The sequence below is a fragment of the Saimiri boliviensis genome, chromosome 1, assembly GCF_048565385.1.
Source record: "Saimiri boliviensis isolate mSaiBol1 chromosome 1, mSaiBol1.pri, whole genome shotgun sequence".
Lineage (NCBI taxonomy): Eukaryota > Metazoa > Chordata > Mammalia > Primates > Cebidae > Saimiri > Saimiri boliviensis.
In genome coordinates, this window is record NC_133449.1 from 146,948,069 (window position 1) to 146,967,766 (window position 19,698).

Genomic DNA, 19,698 nt, shown 5'->3' on the forward strand with positions numbered 1-19,698 from the left:
TATGCTAGAAACTCTCAATAAACTAGGTATCAACGGAAAATATCTCAAAATAATAAAAGCTATTTATGACAAAAACCACAGCCAATATCATACTGAATGGGCAAAAACTGGAAGCATTCCCTTTGAAATTTAGCATAGACTAGGATGCCCTCTCTCACCACTCCTATTCAATATAGTATTGGAAATTCTAGCCAGAGCAATCAGGCAAGAAAAAGAAATAAAGGGTATTCACTTAGGAAAGGAGGAAGTCAAACTGTCTCTATTTGCAGAAGACATGATTGCATATTTAGAAGACCCATCGTCTCAGCCCAAAATCTCCTGAAACTGATAAGCAACTTCAGCAAAGTCTCAGGATACAAAATCTATGTGCAGAAATCACAAGCATTCCTATACACCAGTAACAGACTTAAAGAGAGCCAAATCAAGAATGAACTGCCATTCATAATTGCTGCAAAGAGAATAACATACCTAAGAATACAACTAACAAGGAACATAAAGAACCTCTTCAAGGAGAACTACAAATCACTGTTCAACAAAATAAGAGAGGACACAAACAGATGGAGAAACATTCCATGCTCATGGTTAGGAAGAATCAATATCATGAAAATGGCCATACTGCCCAAAGTAATTTGTAGATTTAACACTATCCCCATCAAACTACAAATGACTTTCTTCACAGCACTAGAAAAAACCACTTTAAACTTCATATGGAGCCAAAAGAGAGCCTCTATAGCCAAGTCAATTCTAAGCAAAAAGAGCAAAGCTGGAGGCATCACCCTACCTGACTTCAAACTATACTACAAGGCTACAGTAATCAAAACAGGATGGTACTGGTACCAGAACAGAGATATAGACCAATGGAACAGAACATAGGCCTCAGAGGCAACACCACACATCTACAACCATCTGATCTTGGACGAACCTCACAAAAACAAGCAATGGAGAAAGGATTCCCGGTTTAATAAATGGTGTTGGGAAAACTGGCTAGCCATGTGTAGAAAGCAGAAACTGGACCCCTTTCTGACACCTTACACTAAAATTAACTCCAGATGGATTAAAGACTTAAACATAAGACCTAATACCATAAAAACCCAAGAAGAAAACCTAGGCAAAACCATTCAGGACATAGGCACAGGCAAGGACTTCATGACTAAAACACCAAAAGCATTGGCAACAAAAGCCAAAATAGACAAATGGGATCTAATTAAACTCCAGAGCTTCTGTACAGCAAAAGAAACAATGATTAGAGTGAACCAGCAACCAAAAGAATGGGAAAAAATTTTTGCAATTTGCCCATCTGACAAAGGACTTATATCCAGAATCTGCAATGAACTAAAACAGATTTACAAGAAAAAAAAAAACCCATTCAAAAGTGGCGAAGGATATGAACAGACACTTTTCAAAAGAAGACATATATGAGGCCAACAAAGATATGAAAAAAGGCTCATCATCACTGGTCATTAGAGAAATGCAAATCAAAACTACACTGAGATACCATCGCACGCCAGTAGAATGGCGATCATTAAAAAATCTGGAGACAACAGATGCTGGAGAGGATGTGGAGAAATAGGAACACTTTTAACTGTTGGTGGGAGTGTAAATTAGTTCAACCATTGTGGAAGACAGTGTGACAATTCCTCAAGGACCTAGAAATAGAAATTCCATTTGACCCAGCAATGCCATTACTGGGTATGTATCCAAAGGATTATACATTCCATTATAAAGACACATGCACACATATGTTCACTGCAGCACTGTTTACAAAAGCAAAGACTTGGAACCAACCCAAATGTACATCAAGGATAGACTGGATGAAGAAAATGTGGCACATATACACCATGGAATACTATGCAGCCAAAAAAAAAACGATGAGTTTGTGTCCTTTGCAGGGACGTGGATGAACATGGAAACCATCATTCTCAGCAAACTGGCATAAGAACAGAAAACCAAACGCCACATGTTCTCACTCATAGGCGGGTGTTGAACAATGAGAACACATGAGCACAGGGAGGGAAGCATCACACACTGGGGTCTGTGGTGGTGGGGGGCACTAAGGGAGGGACAGTGGGGAGTGGGGAGTTGTGGAGGGATAACATGAGGAGTAATGCCAGATATAGGTGACAGGGATGGAGGCAGCAAACCACATTGCCATGTACGTACCTAGGCAACAATCCTGCATGTTCTTCACATGTACCCCAGAACCTAAAGTGCAATAAAATATAAATATATATATATATTTAAAAAGTGTGTCCCTGAAAAGGGCAGCATAATTGCCTGAAACTGAACAGATACTCCTTAAGTGGATGGATAGAAAAGTAGAATCAGTATTATTTTTAAAATAGCCAGTGATTTAGATATTAATTTATTGAGTACCATCAAGTTTTTGCCAACCCGAAGTCGACCTTTGAATGATAGGACATAATCAGGCAGGTAAAAGGAAAGGTGGTCAGCTTCTTTCATAAGGATCTTAAAGTTTTTATTTTATTTTTTTGAGACAGGGTCTCACTCTGTTGCCCAGCCTGGAGTGCAGTGGTGTGATCATGCCTCCCTGCAGTCTTGACCTCCTGGGCTCATGCGATCCTCCCACCTTAGCCTCCCGAGTAGCTGGGACGAAAGGTGTTTACCTCCATGCCCAGCTGTACATACATACATATACACACACACACACACACACACACACACACACACACACACACACACGGTTTTTTTTGTTTTTTTTTTGTTTTTGTTTTTTTGTTTTTCCTAGAGACAAGCTCTCCCAGCCTGGCGCAGTGGCTCATACCTGTAATCCCAGCACTTTGGGAGGCCAAGGCAGGAGGATGACCTGAGGTTGGGAGTTCGAGACCAGCCTGCCCCAAAAAATTAGCCAGGCATGGTGGCACATGCCTGTAATCCCAGCTACTTGGGAGACTGAGGCAGGAGAATTGCTTGAACCCAGGAGGCGGAGATCGCAGTGAGCCAAGATTGCACGATTGCATTCCAGCCTGGGCAATGAGAGTGAAACTCCATCTCAAAAAATAAAAGAGAGACAGGGTCTCCCTATGTTACCAAGGCTGATCTCGAGGTCCAGGGTCAAGCAATCCTTTCACCTTAGTCTCCCAAAGAGCTAGGATCACAGGCATGAGCCACTGCGCCCAGCTTTCATAAGAATCTTTTTGGTTCATTGGTGCACCCTCTTAACCAATGCAAGAATTCCCTCTACAACAGCTTTGACAGATGTTCCCAAGAGAACTCCTTCAGTGACAGGGAGCTCACTACCTCATTGTTGGACAATTTTAAGTCTCCCCTAGTGTAATCCAGATACCCCCGATTCCTCTGTCCTACTGATGTCACCTTTAAGAAATACAGAAGGCAGACTGTGGGGGGCCTCCTCCAGCACTCCCCGTATTGAGCAGTCTGTCCAGGCTGTCGCTCGCCTGCCACCCTTGGCCACAGTTCAGTGTCCACATTCTTCACCTTCTCATGGGCCCCTCCACCCACCATGGACTCCAGTCCTCTTCTGTCACTCCCCCCACCAAACACCACTGATAGGTCACTGTGTCTGGCAGACTTTTCTGAAGAGTTAGTTATTGTGAAGGATAATTATGGCCCCAAACAGGAAATAATTGCAAACTGAATGGGAAACTTAGTCATTCCCCACCTTGGCAAATTTCTCACTCTCTGAGTCCCTCCAGAGACTTGGACTTTCCCCAGCGCTGTGCTGCTTTTGTTTCTTCTTTTTCTTTTCTTTTTTTTTTTTTTTTGAGATGGGGTTTTGCTCTTGTTGCTCAGGCTGGAGTGCAGTAGCACGATCTTGGCTCACCACAATCTCTCCCTCCCAGGTTCAAGCAATTCTCTTGCATCAGCCTCCCGAGTAGCTGGGATTACAGGCATGCACCACCACACCTGGCTAATTTTTTTGTATTTTCAGTAGAGATGGGATTTCTCCATGTTGGCTAGGGTGGTCTTGAACTCCTGACCTCAGGTGATCTGCCCGCCTGGGCCTCCCAAAGTGCTGGAATTTCAGGCATGAGCCATTGCACCCAGCCTGTCTCTTCCTTCTTTCCACAGGTCCCCAGGGAAAGTAAACATTCTTCCCATCTTACCAGGAGTAGAATTGGACTTTATTTTTTGTATCTTGCTCCTCTAACTGCAACCAGAGGCAGCTCACCTTGCACAGCCAAAGACGCTCATTAAGGTTAATTCCCCAAACAGAAATACTCTCAGGTGAGTTATGTTATACCCATAATAAGTGAAAGTCAGGACTATCCATTGATTTGTTTTTTCTGCTACACTTCAACTGAGCTGAAATCTACATCTTTGTAACTTGATTCCATTAATCCTACTTTTGATTTCTGAAACTACAGAATAAATCTAATTTAGTTTTAGCCATTAAAAGTCAGCTTTTCAGGCCAGGCTGGATGGCTCATGCCTGCAATCCAGGCAGTTTGGGAGGCCAAGGTAGGAGGATTACTTGAGGCCAGGAGTTTGAGAGCAGCCTGGGTAACAAAGTGAGAACCTGTCTCTACAAAAAATTTAAAAATAGCCAGGCATAGTGGCACGTGCCTGTAGTCCTAGCTGCTTGGGAGGATCACTCCAGCCCAGGAGTTCAAGGCTACAGTGCGCTGTGATTGCACCACTGCATTCCAGCCTGGGCAACAAAATGAGACCCTGTCTCTTTAAAAAAAAAAAAAAGTTTTTTCATATCTTGTTTATATCTTCCTTTTATGCGGCCAAAATCTTCCAATTTTGCAGTGATTCTCCATTGTATATAGTTTCAAATTCGTCACCATCTTGCCCATCCTTTGAATTCTGTCCCTCTAACAATGTCCCAGAATTGAACAGAATGATTCACAAGTGGGCTAATAAAGTAGAATAAATTGGGCTATTTTTCTCTCTCCATTCAGAGAACTTGGAGATTTCATTGACTTTTTTTTTTTTTTTAAACCGTAAATGCACATTGCTGGTTCATACCAAGCAGTTTGCCAAAACTTCTGGGTCTTTTTCATAGAAACACCCTCATCCTGCACTTCTACAATTATTTCCAACCAACCAGAGACTTTGCATCCATTCTTCATAAAACTTCTCTTTTTTTTTTTTTTTGAGATGGAATCGCACTCTGTCACCCAGGGTGGAGGGCAGTGGTGCGATCTCAACTCACTACAACCTCTGCCTCCTGGGTTCAAGCAATGCTCCTGCCTCAGCCTCCCAAGAGGCTGGGATTACAGGTATTCGCCACCACACCCAGCTAATTTTTGTATTTTTAGTAGAGATGAGGTTTCACCATGTTGGCCAGGCTGATCTCAAACTCCTGACCTCAGGTGATTCGCCCGCCTTAGCCTCCCAAAGTGCTAGGATTACATGCGTGAGCCAACACGCCCGGCCCCTTCATAAAACTTATCTTTTCAGCCTGGATTTACAACCATCATTTGTTGAGATTTTTTTCTTCTGGATTTGATGCAATTATCCAGCACATGAATTATCTATCTCAGCTCTCCGGCTTTGATCCATCTTAGAAGACTACGTTTTCTGTGAACCATCCCCATCAGGGTAGCTACACATTCTTGCCATTAAAGCAACATGATAGAGCAAAATAAGTCAGGCTCACCTAGAGGAGAGCTGGGTTCCAGTCCTGGCTTTGCTGTTCTTCCTGTGAACTGGGGCAAACGTCTCTGAGCTTTATTCTCACAGAACTGTCAGATGAGCTGTGTCCCGGATAGGGCTGGTGTGAAGGTCAATGGCGAAATACACAGACATGTACCTGGTTTCAGCTCGTTTTCCTTATTTCAGTCTCGCTTTTGTCCCCCTGCCACCTTATTGACCAAACACCTGGATCTGATGTGACCACAACCATCTTCCTTACTTATAAGTGCATTATAACTATGTTTCTCTTTTTTTTTTTTTTTTTTTTTTTTTTTTTTTTTTTTTGAGATGGAGTTTCACTTTTGTTACCCAGGCTGGAGTGCAATGGCGCGATCTCCGCTTACCGCAACCTCCGCCTCCTGGGTTCAGGCAATTCTCCTGCCCCAGCCTCCTGAGTAGCTGGGATTACAGGCATGCGCCACCATGCCCAGCTAGTTTTTTGTATTTTTAGTAGAGACGGGGTTTCACCACGTTGACCAGGATGGTCTCGATCTCTTGACCTTGTGATCCACCCGCCTCGGCCTCCCAAAGTGCTGGGATTACAGGCTTGAGCCACCGCGCCCGGCCTATGTTTCTCATTTTTAAATGTAATTTCAAGTTAATGTTTAGAGCTCTGATTTTAGCAATAATGTGTAAGCCACATTCATGCCCATGAAGGTAAGGCAGGATTTGAAACAGCTTTTCTGTTGTGTTTGTTCAATAATTTTATTGATAAATCCAGAATGAATTACAAGTGAGCTGATCTTTCATTTCACAACTAGAGAAACGAGTGTAGACTAGAATGAATTAACCCTTATCCTCATCTGCATTTCAGAAGGCTGACGGCTCACCTGCACTAGGTCTCTGCTGCCACCTAGTGTTAATAATTTCTCAGCTTTAAAGTCGTAAATGTTCGGGAAGAGACCAATGTTCTAAAAATTACACCCTCAGCTCTAAAAATTACACTCAGAGCTCTTGCAGCCATCTCTTATGGGACTTCCAACTCTTTCAAAGCCTTCTGTGGGAAAAACAAGAACGAGTGTATCCTCTATTTATACTGCACAAACAACAGGTATAAACAGAGGATATAAGCCAGTTAATGCTGAAAGAATTTTCAATCCAGAAGTACCCAAAGGAGAGAGAAAATGCTCTCCTGAATGGCAACTCTATTTCATTGTTTTCTCATCCTTTATATTGTATCTTTCACGTAGCAAAATAAAGGCAGTAATTAGAGATCATGTTGTGATTTATGTTGCTGTAAGAGAAAAATATTTATGACAGAAGAAGAGCTGGGTCCTCGTGTCTGTGGTTTTCTTTTCTTTTTTGTCTTTCTTTCTTTTTTTTTTTTTTTTTTTGAGATGGAGTCCTTCTCTGTCGCCCAGGCTGGAGTGCAGCGGCTCGATCTTGGCTCACCGGAACCTCCACCTTCCTGGTTCAAGTGATTCTCCTGCCTCACTCAGCCTCCTGAGTAGTCGGGATTACAGGCATACACCACCATGCTCGGCTTAATGTTTTGTATTTTTAGTAGAGACAGGGTTTCAACATGTTGGCCAGGCTGGTCTCAAACTTCTGACCTCAGGTGATCTGCCTGCCTCAGCCTCCCAAAGTGCTGGGATTACAGGTGTGAGACACCATACCTGGCTGTGTCTGTGGTTTCCTCACATTTTCCAGTTAGCCCACTGTGAAGACAGCTTATCCATGGGCCTTCCCATACGTGAACTGGCATTCTCCCTGGTGGCAGCCGTGGGATTTTCTGATATCTGGTTTGGGAGGAAATAAACTAGTCTCCTGAGATTAGTTGTGTATTTCCAAAGTGACGGCAAACATGATGGTTGCCCTCTATTCCTCAAAGTTTGTATTGCTTTTCAACCACAAGTATAACTGGAAAATAATTCCCACTACTATAAGGGACATATAGAAAGAGAACTCAACACAGAACACAAACTAGTTGATATGGTTTGGCTCTGTGTCCCCACCCAAATCTCATCTTCAATCATAATCCCCACAATCCCCACGTGTTGAGGGTGGAAACTGGCAGGAGGTGGATGGATCATGGGGGCAGTTTCTCGTGACAGCAAGTTCTCATGAGATCTCTTGGTTTTATAAGTGTTTAACAGTTCCTCTTACACATACTCACCTGCCACCATGTAAGATGCCTGCTTCTAGGCCGGGCGCGGTGGCTCAAGCCTGTAATCACAGCACTTTGGGAGGCTGAGGTAGGTGGATCACAAGGTCAAGAGATGGAGACCATCCTGGTCAACATGGTGAAACCCCGTCTCTACTAAAAATACAAAAAACATTAGCTGGGCATGGTGGCACATGCCTGTAATCCCAGCTACTCAGGAGGCTGAGGCAGGAGAATTGCCTGAACCCAGCAGGCGGAGGTTGCGGTGAGCCGAGATCGCGCCATTGCACTCCAGCCTGGGTAACAAGAGTGCTCCGTCTCAAAAAAAAAAAAAAAAAAAAAAAAAATGCCTGCTTCTCCTTCCACCATGATTCTAAGTTTCCCGCGAACTTCCAGCCATGCCGAACTATGAGTCAATTGATAAATCACCCAGTCTCAGGCAGTTCTTTACAATGTGAAGACGGACTAAGACACTAGATATGCTTATTATTTCACATCAGACATCCCTTCTAGTAGTGGCAAACAAGGGCTGAACTCAGTGCCACTGAGGCTACCACCTAAATATCGACTGACTCTTCCCCCTTCTCTCCATTGCTACTCCTTATCAAAAAAACTTTCCCTCAGTACTGTTACTCTCTTTACTCAAAGGAAAGACAAAAATCTTTACCATGACCCACACAACAAGCTCATAATTTCTTGGCTTGTCAGGCAAGGGAGCACACACCACACATGACTCTGCCGGAAGAAAGAGCAGCTGGGGAGCTGGTGTGTGTCAGGGGGTGAGCGTGCTAATGAAGGATCAAATCCCGCCCTAGGTAGGACACAATGAGTCCATAAGCCCCTGTGCAATTAGTTAAAACAAGCCCCACTGGCTGGGCCCAGTGGCTCACACCTGTAATCCCAGCCTATTGGGAAGCCAATCACTTAAGGTTGGGAGACAGATCACTTGAGGTTGGGAGTTTGAGATCAGCCTGGTCAACATGGCGAAACCCCATCTCTACTAAAAATACAAATATTAGCCAAGCGTGGTGGCAGGTGCCTGTAATCCCAGCTACTCAGGAGGCTGAGGCAGGAGAATGGCTTGAACCCAGAGGCAGAGGCTGCAGTAAGCTCTAATTGCTGACTGCACCACTGCACCCCAGGCTGGGTGAGTCTTCAGTTAGGTCCAGAGAGAGTCTAGCACAGCTGAGTTGATATTCAAAGTTAATAGTTGTTTATCAAACCCAAGTGTGGTGAATCACATTCTCCAGCTTTTCAAAAATAATTACACTTTTTATTTTGAGAGAATTGTAGATTCACATACAGTTTTCAGAAATAACATAGACAGCCGGGCACGGTGGCTCACGCCTGTAATCCCAACACTTTAGGAGGCCAAGGTGGGTGAATGACCTGAGGTTGGGAGTTCAAGACCAGCCTGACCAACATGGAGAAACCCCATCTCTGCTAAAAATACAAAATTAGCCAGGTGTGGTGGCATATGTCTGTAACCCCAGCTACTCAGGAGGCTGAGGCAGCAGAATCACTTGAACCAGGGAGGTGGAGGTTGCAGTGAGCCAAGATCATGCCATTGCACTGCAGCCTGGGCAACAAAAGCGAAACTCCATCTCAAAAAAGAAATAATACAGACACCCTGTGTATGCTTTGCCCAGTTTCCCCAAATGGTAACATCTTGCAAGACTACAGTACAATATCACAATTGGGATACTGACATTCAGACAATCCACCCATCTTCCTCAGATTTTCCCTCACCCTTACTCCATTGTGGGTGTGTATTTAGTTCTGTGCAGTTTATCACATGTGTAGGTATGCATTCACCACCACGGTCAAGATATGAAAAGGTCCCATCCCCACAAGGGTCCTTTGCGTCGCCCTTTTATAGCCACATCTACGGACCTCCTGCCCCTCCCCACAGCTGACCACCCACCCAACGGGTTCATTGTACCTGCTGCCCAGACAGAGCCCATTTATCAAGACAGGGGAACTGCAATAGAGAAAGAATTTAATTGGTACAGAGCTGGCTGAAAAGGAGACTGGAGTTTTATTACTCAAATCAGTCTCTCCAAAAGCTCAGAGCATAAAGTCTTTCAAGGATAGTTTGGCAAGCCAGGGTGCTGCTGATTGGTTGGGGGTGCAATCCTAGGGGTGTGGAACATGGTCCTTGTGCACGATGAGTCGGGTCACAGGATTGGTTGGCAGGTAGGAATGGAGACATCAATAGAAATGCAAAAACCTAAAAAGATGGCCAGGCACGATGGCTCACGCCTGTCATCCCAGCACTTTGGGAGGCCGAGGCAAGTGGATCACAAGGTCAGGAGTTCAAGACCAGCTTGGCCAACATGGAGAAACCCGGTCTCTACTAAAAATACAAAATTAGCCAGGCATGGTGGTGCATGCCTGTAACCCCAGCTACTAGGGAGACTGAGGCAGGAGAATCACGTGAACCTGGGAGGTGGAGGTTGCGGTGAACCAAGATTGTGCCATTGAGCTCCAGCCTGGGCAACAAAAATGAAACTCCGTCTCAAAAAAAAATTCATGAGGAAGGTAACCTTTTGGGGTTGGTTTGTTTTTTTTCCCTCAGCCTAATTCGCTTGACAGTCATCTAAATTGCTATGTGTATCTGATGATACAGGAGTTAAGAAGAAATTACTTACGCAGATAGTGAGGGTAGTGAAGACCTCGGTAAGGTTTTCCTTTCAACAAAAAGCAGCCCCCAAATCATTTTCTTTTCTAACAAAGAGCAGCCTGTAAAATCAAGCTGCAGACATAGATAAGCTGGAAGCTGGCACAGGTGAATGCCGGCAGCTGTGCCAATAGCGAAAGGTTACCTGGGACTAGGCATGTTCAACATGGTGGCTCCATCTTCCCTTCTCTTTGCCAAACCACACGTACAGTAAGGAAAAGCCAACATGGCGCCAGACGCGCAAAGACCCCATCTGCATAACAAGATTAGGGCGGGGAAACCAGCTTCCTGGTGTGCTAAACCTCACACCTGATCCACCCAATCTTCGGACCCTATAAAAATCAGACACTGCCTCCTCAATGCTGTCTATAAAATCTGGTGCACTCTGCCTCAGGCCAGAATTCCCATTCGGGTGCCCCTCTCTCTTGCAGGAGAGAGCGCTATTCTCTCTCCTCTTTCTTTTGCCTATTGAACTCAGCTCTTAACCTCACGTGGAGTCCACGTCCTTGATTTCCTTAGCCTGAGGCAATGACGTGCCAAGACCTGCCCCAGACCATAACTCGGCTTCATTTCTGGGCTGAAAAGCATTCCACAGGACAGAGGCGCTAGAGTTTAACCATTCACCTGTCGAAGGTCATCTAAGAGAGTTTCTGTTTGGGGCTATTACAAATCTGCGTTCTAGTCTTTGTTTTCTGTTTGTTTCCTGTTTCTTGTTCTTCTGTTTCCTTTGTCTTGTCTTCCTGTGGGTAGAAAGACTTGCCCTCACACATAAGCTCCTATGCCTTTTTCCTTTTTTGAATGTATTTTTTTTAAATATAGAGATGGGGTCTCTATATTTAAAATAGACTGGCGTGGAACTCCTCAGCTAAAGTGATCTGCCCACCTCGGCCTCCCAACGTGCTGGGATTATAGGCGTGAGCCGCCATGCCCAGCCTCCCAGGCGTTTTCTTAACTCTGGCTGCTTCATCTCCCTGGGAAGCAGTGCTTGAGGCTCCCCAGACCTTCTTCATAAGGAGATGGCTTTCACCTCTTTTTGCTTTGTGTCTGTGTTTTTCTGATTTGTGAAAATAAAAGTAAGCCCTACTTAAGGAAATCACATGGAGACGAGGCAGACAGAACAAGATAGTAACAATATTTAAAGTGCTTCTAGAATTAGAAAAAACAATCAAGATAGAAAAATCTTCTCTTAAAATTGTCTGGGTCAGATAGACCCGAGTGTGAGTTGAGACACTGCTTTCCTTTTCTGGGTGTGATCCTCTGATTTAAAAAGAAATGTATATCCGGTCTCTGCCCTGGTTCCTGACATAGAGCACCTCAATCCTGTGGATTTCCTGAGCAATAGGGCTGCTAGGAGAATCTTTTGTTCTGATATTTAGTCTTTGATCTGGTTCCTAACCCAGAGCTCCTACGACCTTTGTGATTTCCTGAGTGATTGGAGTGTCTGACACAAAGCTCCTAAATCCCTTGGAATTTTGTAGGTGAAACAGCTTTTTTTCTAATGAGTGGGCTCTTGGTGGGCTCCCGGACAGCCTCAGGATGGGGGCTGGATGCCAGGGGAACCAACCATGTGACTGTCCAATGTATCTCTTCATCTGACTGCCCACCTGTATCCTTTGTAAGCCCCTTCATAAAACATGAGTAGCCAAGCGAAGTGGTTCTTGCCTGTAATCCCAGTACTTCCGGAGGCTGAGGCAGGAGGAATGCTAGAGCCCACGAGTTCAAGACCAGCCTGGGCAAATAGTGAAACCCCATTTCAATTAAATAAATAAATAAATAAATAAATAAATAAATAAATGCAAGTAAAGTATTTCCCCGAATTCTGCACGTCTGTCTCCTAGTGAAACCTGAGACGGGTATCATTGGAACCCCCAATTTATAGCCGGTAGGTCAGAAGCACAGGTCACAACCTGGGACTTGAGACTGGCGTCTGAAGTGGAGGCAGCCTTGTGGGGCTGAGCCCTCCGCCTGTGGGATCTGACACCATCTCCAGGTAGAGGGCGTGAGGATTGCGTTGAATGAGTCAGTGTCTGCTGGAGGACTGCCTGCTGCACTCGGGGAGATCCCCACACATGCTGGACACGGGTGTGCCCTGTGGGGATGCTCCTCCCATGCAATGAAGGCAGGGGGCTCGCGGCGATGATGGGGACCGCGTCCCAGTGCTGCCCCAGACAGGCCAGGGGGCTGGAGGGGCTCCGGGGGACCACTGGCAAAGGGGCTCAAGCAAGCACGGGTGGATCTTAAGAGGCCTGGAGGTGAGTGTAAGGAAGGAGGCGGAAACCTAGCGGTAGATTAGAGCACAGGAAGACTGAGAACCCAGGTTTACGGAAAAGCCCAGCCACCTTGGGGCAGCGTACAGGCCTCTGAGCTCCTGAGCTGGCTCCCATCCTCCTCCCCAGCCCTGTCAGTCAGCCCCAGCACGTGCTCCACTAAGAAACTACACACAGCAGCCCCAGTGCCACGTTGTCTTGTGTGTCCTTGGCTCAGCCCTTCCCTGTGTTCTCCTGTTCTTCCTTATCTGAAAACACCCTTCATATGAACTCAGCCAAACCCTCCTCCTCCGTGCAATCTCAGTCCTGGTGGAATTCCTTCTTTCCTTGGAGGCCAACAGCACGTTTTGGTGTAATCACTTACATAAACACTTAGGTTTCGGCTGGATGCAGTGGCTCACGCCTGTAATGCCAGCACTTTGGGAGGCCGAGGCAGGCAGATCATGAGGTCAAGAGATCGAGACCATCCTGGCCAACATAGTAAACCCTGTCTCTACTAAAAATAACAAAATTAGTTGGGCGTAGTGGCACACACCTGTAATCCCAGCTACTTGGAAAGCTGAGGCAGGAGAATTGCTTGAACCCGGGAGGCGGAGGTTGCAGTGAGCCAAGACTGTGCCACTGCACTCCCGCCAGGGAGACAGAGGAAGACTCCGTCTCAAAAAAAAAAAAAAAAACAACTTAGGTTTCCTAGCAGACTCCGCCTCCAGCAGGTCAGAAAACACATTTGGTATGGTTCATCTTTACCCAAGTGTCCATTCTAATGTCCAATACTTGATGAGTAGCGCCACACCTTCTCAGATTTGAGGAAGAAATACTAAATTAGTGATATTGTGGTGACATAAACTCACCAATATGACAGAATGGTAGATTTAGTTCTGATATGGACAAGGCCATTAGATTCGAAGAAGATGTAGAAACTCAGGTGTGTTTCCCACACGCCCGGACCCCACCACCGAGTGTGCCTCACACCCCGCGGCTGGTCCCACCTGGAGGGTGGCATGCAAAGGTGAGGCATAAAGTAGAGGGTGTGATTTGTCACCCTGTTGGCTGAACTATTTTGCTGCAATTAGCAAAATCAGCCCTTTAAGAAACTGTTTAGGGACCAGGCATGGTGGCTCACACCTGCAATTCCAGCACTTTGGGAGGCCAAGGCAGGTGGACCCCTTGAGGTCAGGTGTTAGAGACCAGGCTGGGCAACATGGTGAAACCGTATCTCTCCTAAAAATACAAAAAAAATTAGCCAGGTGTGGTGGCGCACGCCTATAATCCCAACTACTCAGGAGGCTAAGGCATGGGAATCGCTTGAACTTGGAAGATGGAGGTTGCAGTGAACAGAGACCGCGTGTGCCACTGCACTCCAGCCTGGGCGACAGAGCCCAGACCCTTTAGGATGGCCACAGCCTAGGTCTTCTCCTTAGTTCCTGCAGCACTAAACCACTAAAAAGGAGCGGGCTTTCTCCTCAATCCTACCAGCCACCCAGGGAACCCCTGAGTAAGGGAAGGAGCTCCCAGCAGGTGAACTTGGCGTCTTCAGACTGAAAGCATTTTTATATTAAATTTTTAAAAATTGTTGGCCAGGCATGGTGTCTCACATTTGTAATCCCAGCACTTTGGGAGGCCAAGGTGGGCAGTTCACTTGAGGTCAGGAGTTCAAGACCAGCCTGGCCAACATGGTAAAATCCCGTCTCTACTACAAACCCAAAAAAATAGCTGGGCGTGGTGGAATACACCTGTAATCCCAGCTACGCAGGAGACTGAGGCAGAAGAATCACTTGAACCTGGGAGAAAGAGATTGCAGTGAGCCAAGATCACACTACTGTACTCCAGCTGGGCTACAGAGAGAGCGAGACTTCATCTCAAAGAAAAAAAAAAAAACAACTATTAAAGCAACATTGATTCTACGTATGTGACATTGCCAAGGAAAGCATTATACCATTTGTGTCTTGGGTTAGGGACAGGGACAAAGAGTCAACCTGGTTTGCCCTGAAGCTTGCCCTTCCCCCATTCTTTTCAGTAGCCTGCTTGAGCAACCTTTTGTTGCTGGTGTACAAATAACACTGCTGGGCCTGTTTTCCTAGCCAAGTACAAAGGTACTTTCAAACACAGCTTGTATTGCTTTTATTCATTTATGTTTTTTGAGACTAAGTTGCTCTGTTGCCCAGGCTAGAGTGCAGTGGTACGATCTCAGCTCACTGCAACCTCTGCCTCCAGGTTTAAGCAATTCTCCTGCCTCAGCCTTCTGAGTAGATGGGATTACAGGCACCCACCACCAAACCCGGAAAATTTTTGTATTTTTAGTAAAGACAGGGTTTCGCCATGTTGGCCAGGCTGGTCTCGAACTTCTGACCTCAGGTGATCCACCTGCCTTGGCCTCCCAAACTGCTGGGATTACAGGTGTGAGCCACCCCGCTTGGCCTTGTATTGCATTTAAAACCAAACAAACAAAGACTGAGGCAGAGAGAATCATCATCTATTCTGTGGCAGAGAGGATATCGGCCACAGCCTACATCCAGACAACCAACATGTTACCAAATGTGAACATTTTTAAGATATTAGACTTTTGTTCTGGTAACCTGGAAATTCAAAAGGAATTTCCATCTTGAAGGAAGACATTATGTAATATTTTAAACTTGAAATTTCTTCACACCCATTATTAAGGTTTTTCATTTGTGAAAGCCAATGTTCCTCCAACAATAAACTAAAACTAGAAAAACATCTCATTCGTGATGGGGACAGATAGGGACAGATTTTTTTATTAGCCTGAGCGGTGGGGAACAGGAAAAGATTGTTCTCTGCAAATGGCGTAATTTCACTGAGGAACACAACAGATCCTTTCCCTCTGTGTAAATCAGTCAACCTATTCTGTGATCACCATTACAAAAGAACTTGTGTGCACAAATTCCTGGCAGGGCCTCCTCCGGGGGTCCTCCCACTGGACCCCGGTGCTCACTGTACTGAGACGTTGGCACCTTACCTCGGACCAGAGCCCAGCACTCAACCTCTGTTCCCACTGCACAGGATCTAAGTTCTTTTCTTACATCATGAAGTTTTGTGCCCAGTAACACAGGGGACGAGGCATAAGCTTCATCCAAAACAGTGTTCTGAAAATGCTTTTCACCACGACTTTCAGTAAGAAGTGAGCTTACACTGTGATCCAGTGTCCACCTGTGCACATGCATGCTACACACTCATAAGTTACACAAAACAACATTTTCCTATGTATAGTACATTTTGATCATTTGTCTTCTATGCGGTTTCATTTTTTTAGATCCTGGCTTTACACACTAGATCAATGTCACAATCCACTCGTGTCCTGACCTGTAGTTTGAAACACACTAATACACAATACTCTCATATTATGGGACCGGTTCTTTTTTTTTTTTTTTTTGGAGACAGAGTCTTGCTCTGTTGCCAGGCGCTAGGCTGGAGTGCAGTGGCATGATATGGGACCGGTTCTATTCCCTAAGTTAATCAACTTGGAACTGCAACATTCTAACAAACAGAAATAGATATTTCAATAGAAATAAAAAAGAAAATTTCTTTTCACTGGCACATAGAAAATGTGAAGTTGAAAGTCATTCTGAAATTAGCCAGGTGTGGTAGTTGCACACCGATAGCAGCAGCTACTCAGGAGGCTGAGGTGGGAGGATCACTTGAGCTCGGGCAATAGAGGCTACAGAGTTAGGACTTCATCACCACTTTTCAGTCTGGGCGAAAGAGTGAGACCCTATATCTCTCTAAAAAAAAGAAAAAATTAAAAAATTAAACTTAAAAAAAGAAAATAATTCTGAAGAATTTGCGGACAAGGTGTTCTAACTACTCAGAACACAAACACAGGAAGTTTGTGAAGGAGCCCAAAGGAAGAGTGAGGGAACTTACTAGAACTCAGTCCAGGCTAGGAAGACTGGTTTTTGAGACAGGGTCTCACTCTGTTGGCCAAGCTGGAGTGTAGCGGTGCAATCGTGGCTCACTGCAGCCTCGAACTCCTGGACTCCAGTGATCCTCCCACCTCGGCCCCGCAAGTAGCTGCAACCACAGGCATATGCCACCATACCTGGCTGTTGTTTTTTTTGTTTTGTTTTTGTTTTTGTTTTTATCAGTAAGTAATAAATGTTTAATAAAGATATAGCTTTTTTTTAATTAACAATTGTAGTAAAAATATCTTTTTGTCTGTTGAAGTCTTGATCTGTCTGCAAATAAGTTTTTTTTGTTGTTTTGTTTTGTTTTTTTTTGTTTTTTTTTGACGGAGTTTCGTTCTTGTTACCCAGGTTGGAGTGTAATGGCACGATCTCGGCTCACCGCAACCTCTGCCTCCTGGGTTCAGGTAATTCTCCTGCCTCAGCCTCCTGAGTAGCTGGGATTACAGGCATGCACCACCATGCCCAGCTAATTTTTTGTATTTTTTTTTTAGTAGAGACGGGGTTTCACCATGTTGACCAGGATGGTCTGGATCTCTTGACCTCGTGATCCACCCGCCTCGGCCTCCCAAAGTGCTGGGATTACAGGCTTGAGCCACCGCGCCCGGCTGCAAATAAGTTTTAACATGAACTTACCCAGTTCTAGCTGCAAGATACTTTGCATGTTACTTCATAACCTAAATGAAGGAAATGGGAATTAAGGAAGACTTAAGTAGTAAGAGTTTCCTTTAGGCCATTAATATAATTGTCGCACCGTAAGCTTTTTGGCAAGGAGAATTTCCAAGGTCCTTCCCCAAATTTTATTTATAAACGTTTTTCATCAAATAGAGAATTAATGTCCCACACCTATAATTCCAGCATTTTGGGAAGCCCTAGAGGGTGGATCACTTGAGCCCAGCCTGGGCAACGTAGTGAAACTCCACCTCCACAAAAAAATTAGCTGAATGTGGTGGTGCGTACCTGTAGTCCCAGCTACCCAGGAGGCTGAAGTGGGAGGATCACTTGAGCCCCCAGGAGGTTGAACCTGCCTATTTTAAAATTTATTTTTGTTTATTTATTTATTTTGAGATGGAGTCTCACTCTTGCTGGCCAAGGTGGAGTGCAATGGTATAATCTCGGCTCACTGTAACCTCTGCCTCCCAGGTTCAAGTGACTCTCCTGCTTCATCCTCCCAAGCACCTGGGATTACAGGTGTCCACCACCATGCCCAGCCTATTTTTTAATTTTTTTGTAGAGATTGTGGGGGGGGTCTCCTTATGTTGCCCAGGCTGGTCTCGAACTCCTGACCTCAGGTGATCCTCCCACCTCAGCCTCCCAAAGTGCTGGGATTATAGGCATGAGCCACCACACCTGACCTATTTTTTACTTTTTACAGAGATGGGGTCTCTTTATTTTGCCCCGGGTGGTCTCGAACTCCTGAGCTCAAGTGATCCTCCCACCTTTGCCTCCCAAAGTGCTGGGATTACAGGCATGAGCCACAGCACCCGCCCAAGGGAGACTCTGCTATCCAGGCTGCACAGCAATCTCGTCCTCCTTTTGCTAGAAGAAGTAAGAAGACACTAGGGGCCGGGAAGAACCTTAAATGTCAAATTCTATTTTCTCCTGTCAGATGACAAAAGTAAATGAGCAGTTCCTTTAAAAATCAGAGCACTGTCTTTGGTCCTATTCAAAATAGCTACCTTCAATTAGAAGTAGGTAAAAAAATGATTCACCAAAATGTTGTTTAACATTCTTTTTTTTTTTTTTTTTTCAAATAATTACTAGAATTTTATTAGCCAAGGAATAGCAGCTGGAGGAGAAATAATATACAAAAAAATACATCTTAAGAATCCCTAAGTACACTGCATATTTACAATTGAAGTATCATATTTTAGAAGGCCACGGTCCATCAACTCATTAAATGTACCAGGTTCTAAAGCCAGGATGCCTTAGGCACACTTGTTGATTAAATTCCTACCCACTGTCCTCGGGCTCAGGGGACCATTTTTCCATCTGACTCTGGTCTCCACATTGGCATCAGGAGAATGCCGCTTGGTGTTTTAAGGCTAACACCTTGAAGGGGAACATCAGCCCTGGAACCGGGGCTTTTCTCCATGAAAACTTCCATCTTGGTAGCTGAGCCGACAGAGACGACACACAAAGCACAGCTCTGCACTTCTGCCCACGTCTGCCCTCATCTTCCCACACTGACATCCACGCCAGGCAGCAAACAGAAGAGAAGGCAGAGGCCTGCCAGGAGCTGATGCTCCACATCCTGGGGAACCATGCTCCCGTCTCACTGGGGATGAACCCTGGTTCTGGAGCCTTGCCCCTGGCAGCAGCTTGTCACCGGCATTTATGGGTCCTCTGGGATTTCAGACAACACCCATGGTCTGTAGGGTCAGAATGTGCTTTCAAGCAGGCAGTGGCACCCACACCCAGTGGGACACACCTCCTGGGTTCGAAACCACTCCATCATGTGGCTGGTGTGGCCACCGTGTCCGCAGGTCAGGCAGAAATTGGACGATCCGCGCACAGCCACGTGGCAGATGGCACACTGGAACGTGAAGCCTTTGCAGATGGCACACTGCGTGCCACGGACCTCGCTCCGGCAGTGGCTGCAGTACACGCCAAACTCTGGAAATGGGCAGGGACGGGCAAAAACAAGAGGCAGCATGGGTTTAGTTCCGAAAAAGGAAAGTGGGCCTTGCAAGGAAGAATGACGTCTTCCTCTTAAGACTCTAGCAGATTATCTTAGACCAGTGGTTTTCATTTTCTTATTTTTTTGTTTGTTTTTTCTTTTTGAGACAGAGTTTCACTCTTGTCGCCCAGGGTGGCCTACAATGGTGCAACCTCGGCTCGCTGCAACCTTCACCACCTGGGTTCAAGTGATTTTCCTGCCTCAGCCTCCCAAGTAGCTGGAATTACAAGCACGTGCCACCAGACCCGGCTAATTTTTGTATTTTTAGTAGAGATGGGGTTTCACCATGTTGGCCAGGATGGTCTCAAACTCCTGACCTCAGGTGATCCACTGGCCTCGGCCTCCCAAAGTGCTGGAATAACAGACGTGAGCCACCTTACCCAGGCCACATTCTGTTTTGTTTTGTTTTGTTTTTAAACAGCAGA

At 45.4% G+C, this 19,698-nt stretch overlaps 1 protein-coding gene across 5 annotated transcripts in view; it reads right to left on the reverse strand.

Moving 5' to 3' along the window:
• Window positions 1–1,936: 1,936 nt before the first annotated feature.
• WDR59 (WD repeat domain 59) overlaps window positions 1,937–19,698 on the reverse strand; it is a 137,245-nt gene continuing 119,483 nt past the window's right edge. For 3 of the 5 annotated variants that reach the window (XM_010350624.3, XM_074406354.1, XM_074406361.1), the window contains one exon: window positions 13,382–19,209. In XM_010350624.3, the coding sequence (XP_010348926.1) occupies window positions 18,974–19,209 (236 nt within the window). In that variant the 3' untranslated portion in view covers window positions 13,382–18,973. Of the gene's footprint in view, window positions 2,203–13,380; window positions 19,210–19,698 lie in introns of those variants that run through there. The other 2 variants (XM_074406368.1, XM_010350625.3) reach the window with 2 other exon arrangements.